Raw genomic sequence first — 13,267 nt, 5'->3', positions numbered from 1 at the left:
AGGCTCTCCTTCGCCACCCAGAGTCTCACTGCTATCCTGAGAGAAGCCCATCCCCCTGTGGGTAGTCAGTTCTCTCTCCCTTCAGGCTCTTTCCCCTCAGTTCATAAACATGCCCTAGAATCCCCCACACTTGTGACTTTACAACAAATAAACTAAACTTTATCTTGTACCCGATGATTCTCAGTAAAGAAGTCCAAGGTTCTTTACTATGTACAGCCTACTGCCTTCTAAATAGAATCATTTTCTAAGCGTTTACCTTTGGCCCTCAACTGCCGCTTTTGTTTGGAAGACTCCCCCAAATAATTTCAACATTGACTTCCTGCTAGTGTGCTGATAATGTATTTCTGACTGTCTGCTGGACATCTTCCCCTGAATGTCCTGCTAATACCTGAAGTTCATGGTGTCTGAACACAAGCCATATAGGTCTTTCTCCAAGTCCTCTCTTGACATTCCACCACACCTCAGAGAGGTTCAAGCCATAGAATTCTCCATGATTTCTCTAGACAGTTCCCCCATCTCCTCACTTCTTCCTCAGTGTCCCTTGGATCCATTCATCATTTCTAATTCATTTTCACTGCTCTCCAAGTTGAGATGCCTGGTTGTTGCAGTCACCTCTTAACTGAACTATAAGGATATAACTGTGGGAGCCCTGGGGATTCTTTAAGACATAAATTCTTCTCCCAGCATCTTGCCTAACACTGTATAAGCCTGTAGGTTTCATTTCTGCCTTGGGTAGGTAGTCTGGAATTCTGCATGTGGCTACTATTCTCTTCCCAGATACCAGCCTCGGTGACTTGGTGTGACTGCCAGGGGACTGCTGGACTATAAACAGAGTTATCACATTATAGGTAGATTCTCAGGGCTCTTATTTATCCACCAGCTTTTCGACCTAAAGATATTGGTCCAGATTTAATATGTTATTTTATTAATACTTCTGTTACATTCATCCACAATGGGAAATTTTTCATAATTGTCTCTCAAGCAAAATTTAGTCACTTACTTAAAAATTATGAAATTTCATTTGACTTTATTTTATGACTTGTACATAAGATCTGCCAGTTTCTCCCCTAAAGTTCCATCCCTATGCCTGTGCTCAGCAAACCAAGTGGTTGTTATCCTAACGTAGAGGAGGTAAAATTTGCTCAGTTGATGTTTTGCCCATTGGAGATGGGTCAACTTTTTCTTCTTTTTTACAAACACAGTACAACCTCCACACACCATGACCTGCTCCCCACCCCAGACTCGGGGAGTTGTAGGAGAGAAGGTTAGTAAGGGAAGGAAGGTAGAAGGTTGGTTGCTTCCTTTCTTATTTTCACTTCTGTAGCAAAGTTCTTAATATTTCCATGTAGAGCCATCAAAGCTGTTCATAGAACGCTTTGCTTATTGTGATCACAGTGGTATTCAAAACTTAAAATGCTTTTATTTAACAATAAAATTCATTTTCCATTTGCAAAGTGATCCCATTTTCTACTCAATCAGAGTTTCTTTAAACCCAAAATACAAGTGATATTATTTAATCTGTTAAATATCCCATAGCAAGTCTAGGGGCTGTTGTGCATGTCAGAGCATCAGGATGTCATACAGCTGCACAAACATACTCATTCTGCAGGCCTATCAGCCATGAGTTTAAACTCTGAAATTCTTTGTCAGTGCTTGCAGACAGATGGAAGTCTTTAGTAGCTTTTCCCTTTGGGGGTTTAAAAATAATGGCTGCCTCCATTAGAAAAACAAGTTAAAAAACTGGTGATATCAAATTCCTAAAGTTAATACTATGGTAAATAAGGATTATGTGCAATCAAAGGACCGTAGTTAATTTAAGCAAAGGACACACTCTGCCTGCAACTAGCATGAACTAAACTGTGAAGACACTGGGCATTGTTTCAGAGAGCATAACAGTACCTGCTGTAATTCCTTGGGTTAGTCCACAGAAGAGGCTGGAGGTAGAACTGAGTTATTATTCATTAAGGTTTATGTCTTGCCTCCTCTTAAAATACAGCTCTATTCCCACCCATATCCCTCTGACCCATCTTGTACAAAGGATACCCTGGAGGCAGACTATTGACTAAATCCCACTTACCAGCTCTGTGACCTTGGGACAATTCCTTGGCTCTCTCTGGACTTCACCTTCCTCATTTATAAAGTGGGAGTGCTAACAAGCACCTACTTCACAGGGTTGTGTTGACAGTTAAGGAGGCAACATTCATGAAGCACTTAGAACAGGTCTTCATGTGGCCTGTAAGATCTATGAATTCAGCACAAATCAGTATGAGAATCATAGAATTTTTTAAATTGGAAGCGAGCCTAGCGATCATGTAACTTAGTCTCCTCATTTCAGCAATGAAATATTGGGGTCCTTGCCGAAGGTCACAGGGCTCTTAGGAAGCAGAGTTGGGTGTGGGACTCAGCTCTCTTCTTGGCTTACAGTCACCCACTCCAATTGGTTGGTTAAAACCCAAAACAGTAACTGAGATTTATTGCCTGTCCTGATTGTGCAACATCTTCTTTGCTTTTTGCTCTACAAATAGTTGTAGTGCCCTTCTGGAGCTACCAAGAGGTGCTACTGGTTCACCAGTTTAGCTGTTGTATTCCAATGAGGACAGACTCATGAAGTGGGAAAAAAAGCCTTGAACAGGAATCACAGGACCTGGATGGTGTCTCTGCCATTAGTTAATGACTTGGGAAGCCACATAGTCTTCTTGGGTCATTGTTTATCCACTGAGGAGAGGTTTTTAATATATATGTAGGTTTTTAATATATATAGGATAATGTAGAATGTAAACACAGTTGTTGTTCCCATACCAGATAACATGGTACCCAGTGTTTCTGCGAATTGCTTGGGTCAGAACTGCTGCATGATTTCATTTGCAGAGTGGGAATAAACATAAAACTGTCATTATTTATGGAAAATAAACTGCTTCTTCACCTTTCATCTTGCATAGGTGAGCTTCCAATTTAGCATAGTTTCAGGGCAGTCTCAAAAGATAATAGAAAGATAGATTAGCTTTCCCAGAAATCTGGCATGGGAAGGGAGATATTTGCATTTTCCAGATAAAGAAATTAGTAATGATATCCTTTATAAGTAGAAGAGCTTGCATAAAGCTTATCATTGTCTCTATCATATGATAAAGCTCTATCATCTGAGGTCTTGCTAAGACAGCAGATTTCCATTTTGTAGCTAGGTAACTTTGCTTTGGAATGCTCATGTGTTTAGATGATTCTCATAGACATAAAGTTCAGTGAAAAAGGACAGACATAAAGGAGTATGCTGTATAATTCCACTAAGTTGAAGTTCAAGACTAGGTGACACAAATCAGTGGTAATAGGGGTTAAAACAGTGGTTATTTGGGGGAATGGATGGGAGAGACTGGGTATTGACTGGGAAGAAGCACAAGGAAGCTTTCTGGGTCTGGAAATGATTCTAGACTTTGATCTGGATGGTGATTGCATGTACAAAATCATTTACTGTCTGTAAGTATACCTAAAAATCATTTTGAAAGAGCTCTGTAGTATTAATTTGAATGACTGATCTTACCCCAGGTCCCTTTGGATAATTTTATAGCTTCTTTCAAGTGACAGAGGACTGGAAATTGGCAAATAGGGAGTCGAGTTATGAGAGCAGTCTTCCTCTGGGGGGACTAATATAACTTCATTTGACTCTATGATATCAAGGTTTTTTCATATTCTATTCTTTTTCTTCAAATTTAATTTCTTGTTTACATTCTGTTCTTTTTACTCTTAATGGATTTTAAAAGATGATGGCTACACAACTAAAAACATATTTTTAGCTGGGATGCCTGGGTGGCTCAGTCGGTTAAGCATCTGCCTTTGGCTCAGGTCATGATCTCAGGGTCCTGGGATCGAGTCCCCCATCCGGCTCCTTGCTCAGCAGGGACCCTGCTTCTCCCTCTCCCTCTGCCTGCTGCTCCCCCTGCTTGTGCTCTCACTCACTCTGACAAATAAATAAAATCTTTAAAAATATATATTTTTAGCCTTATTACCTTAATGTTGATTTTTCTTTAAACAGTCAGCTGATGAAAAGCAATTTTTTTCCCTGCACCAACCAAGATCTTTTCTAACTCTAAAATTGTATTATTCTCAGATTTTTAAGTCATGGTGTATACATTGATAATACAGAAAGTTCACTAATTCTCTAGTTCCTTTTTAAATTTTTCACATTTAACCATTTCACATGTTCAAAGACATGACCTTAAAAATTTGCTTTCATTTTTTTTCCGTAAATATGTACCATGTGTCTATTTTGAGACCAGCGGCATGGCATGGCAATGAGAACATTTTTCTTGGCTTTACTTTAAAAGGTCAGCCATCCTTAATCGGATCACTTTCAGGCCATTCCCTCCTTGATTTCCACCGAAAAGTCTGCTCATCTTTTCGGTTCCCAGTCAAGTCTCTCACTCCCTGTGAAACATTCCCCAGTCACCTGACTGCTCCCCTCCATGGGCTTCCACCTTTGGGCTCTGTTCCCACCTCTGGTCCAGTGCCTCCTCACCTGGGGAGCACTGATTGCGTCTGCTTCCCCAGCCCTCCTGCTAGCTCCGTAAGGGTGAGGATCCTTCCTGTCTGTGATCTCCCAGGACCTTATATGGTGGGTTCATAGCACTGAGTTAAAGCAGGCCTTGCTGTGCAGTAGTAAAGAGAACCATCTCGGACTTGGAACCCAAGCTCTGCCCCTTACCCAGTGTGTCACTTGAGGAAGATGCTTATTTATTCATTGTCAGTCATATAATTTAGTCAATAAATCTTTATTTAATCTTTCTGCATATGAACACACCTCCACACACCCACCCTGGCAAATCCTGAGCTAGATATTTAGTCTCTGTGAGTCTTTTCTCATCTCCAAGATGGGACTGATGATAGTATCCATGTCAGAATTGTCATGAGAATTAGCATGAGCCAAGGCAGGTAAGGTACTTTAGCTCAGAGCCTGGCACGCATACACAATAAATATCTGATTATCAGTTCTGCTGTTGATAAAGTGCTCACTAATTTCCACTTTGAGGAGAGAATGAAACACAAGGTGGGTCAGTGGCTAGTTCATTGCTGGGTACTGTTCATCAGACCTTTCACACTGGCATGAGCTATGGGATTTCTGTACCTGAATTGTGCCATTCACTCTTCCATCCCCATGAGTGCAGGGGAAAAAAATGGTTGAGATAGGAAATGCGTCCTCAGTTGTCATGAAATAAGCTTCAGTCCTTTAAATTTACTTTGATTCCCAAATAAAATTCTATTATTGAAAACAGTTAAGCTTCAATGACTTAAAAATAAAGAACAAGAAACCTTTTTTATTCCCAGGTTTGTCATTCTGTGTCAGCAGTACATGATACTAATCCTGGCATGGTGAGAGAGAGAGAGAGAGAGGGAGAAAGAGGGAGAGAGAGTATTGGGGGTATGTTCGGATCAACTCTCTCTGTACAGCCTCACAGTAACTGAGTGAATACTTTCTGACACCATTTTTCAAGGCCCATTATCTACACTTTTGAAAGATGTTGAATGTCAATTACCTTATTTGGGTCTATCATGTGCTAAAAAGTGCTGAAATAGCAATTTGATGACCTATAAATATCTCTTGGTGATAAAATACTAGGAATTGAAAATATTGTTTAAAAGAGATTTTAGAGAGAAATATGGGCAATTCTAAAGCATATTAACTTCCCAAAACCTCTTTGAGCAGAAATGTTTACTGTTGGTAAAAGCAGTACTCCCTGAGGTCTCCCTACAGCTGATATCCTCACCCCTAAGAACCTCCTAAATCCTCATCCTCATGCACCTTCATGCTAGCCAATGCCACATTTATACACATGAATTCTTAATTTTAAGATAGTTTTAGATTTGTAGAAAAGTTGCAAAAATAGTACAGAGAGTTCTCATATACCCCCTACTTACTTTCTCCTGTTGTTCATCTCATGTATGAGTATAATACATTTGTTACAACCAAAGAACAGGGCATTGGTGCATTACTGTTAACTAAATTCCATAGTTTATTAGGGTTTCCCTCATTTTCCCCAAATGCTCTTTTTTGTTGTTGTTTCAGGTGGTATCCAGGATACCACATTGCATTTATTTATCATGTCTCCTTAGCCTCCCCTGGTCTCTGATTGTTTCTTAGACTTTCCTTGTTTTTAATGACCTTGACAGTTTGAGGTGTATTGGTCAGGTAATTTGTAAATGTCCCTCATTTTGGTTTTGTCTGATGTTTTTCTCATGGTTACAGCAGGGTTATGAGTTTTGAAGTATGATTCTCATCCATCATTTCAAGGGTACATATGATCAACATGACTTACTACTGATGAAATTAATGAAGATCACTTAGCTGAGGTAGTGTTTGTCAATTTTCTCCTCTGTAAGGTCACTCCTCCCCCTCCATTTTATGTTGCAGTCCTTGGAAGGAAGTCCCAATGCGTAGCCCACATTTAAGGAGTGGGGAGTTCAGCTCTACTCCCTTGAGATGGAGTGCTTATATAAATTATTTGTAGTTCTTCTGTACAAATTTGTTTTCCCACATTTATTTAATTATTCAATATTTATCCTTATTAGTATTATATTATTAACCATTCAATATTCATATCAATGTAATATTGTCTATATCAGTATTCAATATTTATCAGTATTGTATATATTAATTTTATACTTTGGATTATCATCTAATACCACTTTATTTATTTTGTTGCTCAAGTTGTTCCAGCTTTGGCCATTGGGACTCTTTCAGTTGGCTCCTGTGTGACTTTGACATACTCCCATCAGTATGTGTTTTGAGCCCTTGCTTACTTTATGGCACTGTAACATGCTCCCGGCTCATCTAGTATTTTCCCTGCCCTAGCCCTGGAAGCAGCCATTTCAGTAGAGATCTGATTCCTTTTCTTTGAAGAGCCCTGTTAGAAACCAAGAACTGAGTGCCAGTGTGCTCACTTGGGGTATTGCTGCTTCTAGGCTTTCTGAATGAACAGAACTAGGAAATACATGTGTGTATACTGAGCTGTATGTACACGCATATCTATCTATCTATCTATCTATCTATCTATCATCTATCATCTATCTCTCTCTCTCTCTCTCTCTCTCCCTCTCTCTCTCTTTCTGTCTGTCTATCTGTCTGGCCAAACATGAGTTCATTATGACATTTCCAACCCTAATACAGTGCCGTATGGATCATTCTAGCAACCCCCCCTTGCTTATCAATAAGCTCCCTTTCCAGCAGTGAGAAACCTGGCTTCCAACATCAACTGTCCGTTTACTTATTTATTCTATCCCAATGTACATGGATAGCAGTTTCAGAATTAACTCATGCTCTCATGTAATGCCACACACCTTGATTTTTCTGTTCCTTTTCTTTTCCTGTCCAGTGATGATTCATCTTACCCCCCAAAAGGAAGAGATTTGATACAACCCAAAGTAAACTCTGATTAGCAAGAGAGTAAGGATCTCCATTAGTGAACTCAGAACAAGGATAGCCACTTGGCTTCCTTGGAAACCATTATCCGGTCTCATCTGCGATGGCTCAGAGCTTGAGTTTATTCTGATCTTGTTGCCTACTTGGTTCTGTGTCCAGAAATGTATGCCCCTATATATGATAGTATGTATATGAAGGCATTTTTCAGTTGAGAGAGGCCTCAAGTCAGTATAGGAAATACAGTCAAATCTTCCCTAAACGTTGCTCTAAAGTTCTGTGGCCTTTAAAGGGGAAAGTGGCAGACTTATACTGGAAAACATAAAAACTGTAAAATACATAAATATTTTAAAATGTTGATCTCAAGTGTGAAAAAGAAACTTCTGATGAAGGACAGGTTACTTTTCAAAACATGAAAGTCAATCAAAATTAACCTTTTAAAACAGGAAATTTAGACTTTCATCTGGGATTTACCTAGCAGTTTGTTCTCATCTGCATGTAAATGCAAGATTCAGGAGACCTGTGAAAAATTTTGTTATTAAGTTTCAAACTGATTTTAATGGTAAGTTGTTCAAAAGAAAAATTATAGATGTACCAATGGAACTGGCAGTCTCCTAGGTGTTTGGAGGAGAGAAGAGAGTTTATATTCTGTTCATACTACTCAAAAGCAGATGAAAATCCCCTACACATTCATGATTTAATAGAAGTACAATGGCAATGTGGCCAACTGTGCCAACATATGGTTCCTAATTGGAAGTGTAGTTTGTTTTACTAACCCAACAATTACAAAATTACAGATGAATTTATTCAGTCAGAAAAAAGATATGTATGTGTATGCACTGCTCTGGTCATTGGCACTGGCCCAGGCCCTTTCCAGAGCAGAGATAAAGACTAGAACGGTAGATGCATAATAAAGATAATGGCACTTAATTTCTTATACAGCTATGAATTTAACATTAAGGCTTTAATTCTTCACTCACTCAGTCTCCCCATCTGTCACCTAGAGAATTACTTACTTTTTGTTTTGTTTATTTTTGTTTTCAGGAGAAAAAGTAGATTATTCTTAAGTAGTTTGGATCAAAAGCAGAATTTTTATGGAGTGTCAAGGAACTGGATATGTGGCTTGAGAGAAAAGAAGTAGATGTATGTCTATAGCCACAGAGATGAATTTGAGGTAGAAACCCTCATTCCTATGTGTGTAATAGTCAGCCCTTATATCTTTCACAACATTTAAATTGTTCAAAATTAAGCCCTTCAGCATAAAATCTCAAAAAAGAAGAAACACCAGACACTCAGTGCCTCCTTAGGTTTGCCCCTTGTTTGAGTAAGGTAGTTGGAGAAGAGTGGAAGTAAAGTAAATCAGGATTTTATATTTTCACTCTGGCTTAGCTTCAAAATCAGTCTGTCCTATATTTCTCTCTGCCTATACCCTGTCCATATGGGCAGGGTAAAATAGGGTCAGAAACCATATATGGAAGAAACAGTCACTGCAGGATTTGCATTTCTATCTGAAACTAGAATAGGCATCACTAGAGGGAAGAATGGCATTTATCCTTCTTATTTGGAAGGAGCTCATAAGGATTTAGGTATTAGTGTATATTGATTGTATTTTTTCCTTCAGTTTAAGATTTTTCTAGTTCTGGTATGTCAAGTGATTTTTGATTGAGATGTAGACATTTTTATATTATGCTATAGGACTCAAAATCTTATTGAATCCTTCTTTTTGTTTTGTTTTGTTGTTGTTTTTTTTTGAACTGGCTATGTCTGCCACATCTCCAGCATTGGAAGGAAGGGTACTGCCTCATTACTGCCAGGTAGAGGTAAAAATCCAGGTTCCCCACTCATCCTCTGTTGATACCTTATGGTGGAAATGGGGGCAGGGAATGCGCCTCATTACTCTTGGGTATAATGGTATTTCCAGATCCCTGCATGGTCTCCAATGATACCACAGTGGATAGGGGTGGTCTTGTTCCCACTGGGCATTGGTTTGATACCACCCCAATATTTATGGGGATGGAGGAGGAGAGAACCCTCATTACTGCTGGGTAGGGGTGGACAGCCAGGCTCCCATGTGGTCTCTACTGACACTGTAGAGGATGATTCATTACCAGCTGGTGGGCATGAAGGTCCCAACTCCCTCCTTGCTCTTCCTTGAATTCTCTGACAGGGAAGTTGGGGCTTCTTGTTACAACTTCATGAGGGTAGACATCTAGTCTACCCCACTCAGCCTTTGCTGGCATTCATGGTGGTAGTTTCTCTTGTGGTATTTGGCTGGAGTAGAGCAGTTATTGTCTAAAGGTTTTTCATCTTGCTAGGCTGTCCCTTTCTTGCTCTTTTGGCTGGAGAACAGGCTTTTGTTGAGGCTATTTTGGTCTATGCCTCATGGTGTCTCCAGGTTGGTGACCACTTCAGCTACAAGTCTGGTATAAAGGAGACAAAAAGAAAACCCAGGAATCTCACCTTCATGTTGTTTCTTGGGTCCTGAAGTCTCAGGGTGGTCTACTTTCTTTTCACTTTGCTGAGTCTTCTTATGCTTCGTTTATATTTAACATCCAGGGTTTTTAAGTTCTATTTAGCAGGAGGAATAGGAAATAAGTCTGCTCCATTTTCCTGCAAGCGAAAGTCCTTGCCATTCAGTTTTTCTTTTGTTTTGTTTTTCCCAGTATTTTCTTATGAAAGTTTTGAAGACGGAAGAATTACACAGTTAATCACCACATATCCACCCTGAGATTTAACACTTAACTTTTTGCTATATTTTTTTTGAGTATAAGTTTTATTTACTTTATTATATTTATCCATCTGCCCATTCCATCTGTCTGTCCATTAATTATTTTTGTTGGACATCAGTACACTTCACCCCTAAACACATCAGCATGCATATCATTAATTGCATGCAAAATCACTATTTATTTATGGTTTTTTTAAAGGTAAATTTTACATGAAGTAAAATACATGATATCATAAATACCATTTGATGAGTTGTGTATGATCTATCCCTTATTGAGATAATTTCAGTCACCCTAGTAAGTTCCCTTCAAGCCCCTTCTCAACTAATGTTTACTTCCATCTCATTCCAAGAAGTCCCTACTGTTCTGATTTTCTTTCTTTTTTTGCTATTATCATAAATTCATTTTGGCTCCTCTAGACCTTCATATAAATAGAACCACACGTATGTATTCCGTTGTGCCTGGCTTTTTTTCAGCACAGTGTTTTTTAGAGGCATTCATGTTGTTGTATGTATTGGGGAGGGTATCATTATTGCTGAGTGTTATTTCATTGCATGAACAATACCATGGTTTATCCATTCTGGGCTGCTTCCAGTTTTTTGCCATTACCATTTAATAGTAGGAATAACATAAGTCATCATTGTCTACCTTCTGTTTTGAACATAATGCAAGGCAACTTAAGGTTTTGGGCCTTTCTCTGATTAATAAGTTGATTAAGGCACTAAAGATATGTTCTATCACACACAATACCCACATTTTCCACACATTTCTTATTATTAGTGAAAATTATCAGTTTATTGGGAAGCTGAAAACTTTCTTTTTAAATAGAAGCAAAAGATAGTTTTAGTATTGTAAAAATTAGAATTTAGCTTCTTGGCACTACATTTTATTTTGCAAAGGAGAAACAATGGTTTTAACTACACCATAACTGTAACATTCATTACTGAGAATGCTATACTTGCCTCTGGAGGAACATCCTATTTCAGGAATACTTAGAATACTCTGTTCCTCCACAAACTAGTGATGTAGTTGCTGCAGATGGATTCAGCTGTGTTTCACAGACCCTTATTTGTCTGGCCCTACCTATTATGTAAGTCTCTTGCTTCTTTTCTATTTTCCCAAAATGATTATCTAAGTGGACTGTAATTTCTGATTGATTGATTTACTGATTGATATTAGGGGAGTTCTACCAGCTGGGGAGTGGGACAAAATAAACTTTACATGAGATTCCAATTAAAGTGGTCATACTTGCTATTAAAGTGCAGGAAGAACCAGACGATGTTGTCTCAAACTTTTTATTACAGCTTTTCTCTGACTTTATTTTTCTTTATACAGTTGATGGACTGGACAAAGCATCTGTAGCAAATTCAGATGGCCCAACAGCAGGCTCGCAAACACCTCCCTTCAAGAGAAAGGGGAAACTCTCCACCATCGGTAAAATCTTTAAGCCTTGGAAATGGAGGAAAAAGAAGACCAGTGACAAATTTAGAGAAACCTCAGCAGGTATGAATATCATAACTTTGCTAGACGATAAGTTGTTAAATTTTTAAAAGATAAAAAATTGTGTCTTGTAGGGCTTTTTTTTTCCCCAGAAAAAAGTCCATATTTGACATTTGCCTCCTTTTCCACTCACTGACTTTCTGATATATTCTTATTTTTAACTATATACTTGTAAATTCATATGGAAAACTAGTGTGGAGGGAGGGGAAGGTGAAGGAAGGTGAAATAGAAAATTAGAAGGGAAAATGTTACTTGTCAACATTGTAGCTGAAATATCCATTCCCACACACACAATATTATCTATCTACTTAGTTTCAGTAGCACAATCCTATTTTTAATTTAAAAACTTTTTGAATGTCTTTTTTGAATGTACTTGTTTTGTGGGCAAAATGTAAATGGCTGTTTGAAGGAAAAGTGTTGCTATATTTTATTGTTAAATTTTAAAATTTCCATCATGCCTTTAAGACAAATAAATGGTTTCTGTCCTGAGGGAGTCATAACACTATTGGTGTGAAAATTTATCTTTATTATTTTGTGGATTTGTTAAACTTTAAGAATTATATTATTTAGTACCTTTCATATGGACTCCGGGAAGAAATTGGCTTTAAACCTCAGGCCCAAATGAAGCCCAATTTAAACAAGTGTCTGGCATCAGTGATATTACCTTTAAGGTAGAAAAGCATTTATCTCTTGATATAAGTTCAACGTTCTCTATGCTTATTGTCTAATACAACCACTTCATCAAAATTCCTCATTGCACCAAGGTTAATATTGTCAGTGTATGTGCAGGGTCACAGAGCATATCTTACTGGCCTGTGCTGACATAGGAGCTGGCCTTTAGTTCTAGAGCTGTGAAATAAAATAGAAAATACCTCACATAGCACAAAGGTATGGAATAGGGACACCAAAGCATCCTAACAAATTGCTTCTGATGCATTTGCAGCTATATAACTTCTTTGAGCATTTAATGTTTAAAAAAGAAATAATAATACCATATCTGGGATTTGTTTCAAAATCCTGGAGGTGGGGGTGAGTGTAGATGAAAGAAGATTGGCCACAAGTTGGTAATTGCTTAAGCTTGGCGATGGGTACAGGTTATTTATTATTCTCACGTCTCTACGTGGAGGTATTGGAAAATTTCTATAATGAAAAGAGAGGGGGGAAAAAAGAGACTTGGCTTAAGGGGAAATAACAATAGCTTTGTTATTACATTTTCTGTAGTTTCTAATTGGCTTCTTGGATTAGAAACAGTGGGCAGTGGACAGAGTGCTGTGCTGAGTGAGGACATCTGAGTTCTGGTAGTGTCCTTGCCACCCAGGTACCACGTGACCTTGAGCAAGTCAGATCAGAGTTGAATGAGTTGAATTCTAAGGTGCTTTCAGTTCCAGATTCTGTTGTCAGTCCTTGACTCCTAATCCCTGGCTGGACATCTTGTTCTCCCTTATTCTTCAGTTGTGAATGGAACCACACCGGTCTTCTTAAGTGTCCCCCTCTCATGTTTCCCTAAGCATTGAGAGAATCTGGCCCTTCGGGTTGCCATGGCTACCCAAGATGGGAGTAGGGCTCTGGACAGTGCCAGTAAGAAGATATTGAGAAGGGAGGATGAAAGTCTCCTCACTTGTCTAGCTTGCCCTTTACT

At 38.6% G+C, this 13,267-nt stretch overlaps 1 protein-coding gene across 3 annotated transcripts in view; it reads left to right on the top strand.

Moving 5' to 3' along the window:
* The window catches only part of PHACTR2 (phosphatase and actin regulator 2), a 259,522-nt gene that overhangs the window by 152,336 nt on the left and 93,919 nt on the right, over positions 1-13,267 (top strand). For all 3 annotated transcript variants that reach the window (XM_028121359.2, XM_028121358.2, XM_028121361.2), the window contains exon 2: positions 11,464-11,631. In XM_028121359.2, the coding sequence (XP_027977160.1) occupies positions 11,464-11,631 (168 nt within the window). The remainder of the gene's footprint in view (positions 1-11,463; positions 11,632-13,267) is intronic.

The sequence above is a fragment of the Eumetopias jubatus genome, unplaced genomic scaffold, assembly GCF_037043125.1.
Source record: "Eumetopias jubatus isolate StellerSeaLion01/CBP00866 unplaced genomic scaffold, mEumJub1_p1.0 scaffold_6, whole genome shotgun sequence".
In the NCBI taxonomy this organism is placed as follows: Eukaryota; Metazoa; Chordata; class Mammalia; order Carnivora; family Otariidae; genus Eumetopias; species Eumetopias jubatus.
The sequence above is the reverse complement of the archived record's forward strand: the minus strand, read 5'-3'. Positions and strand labels throughout refer to the sequence as shown.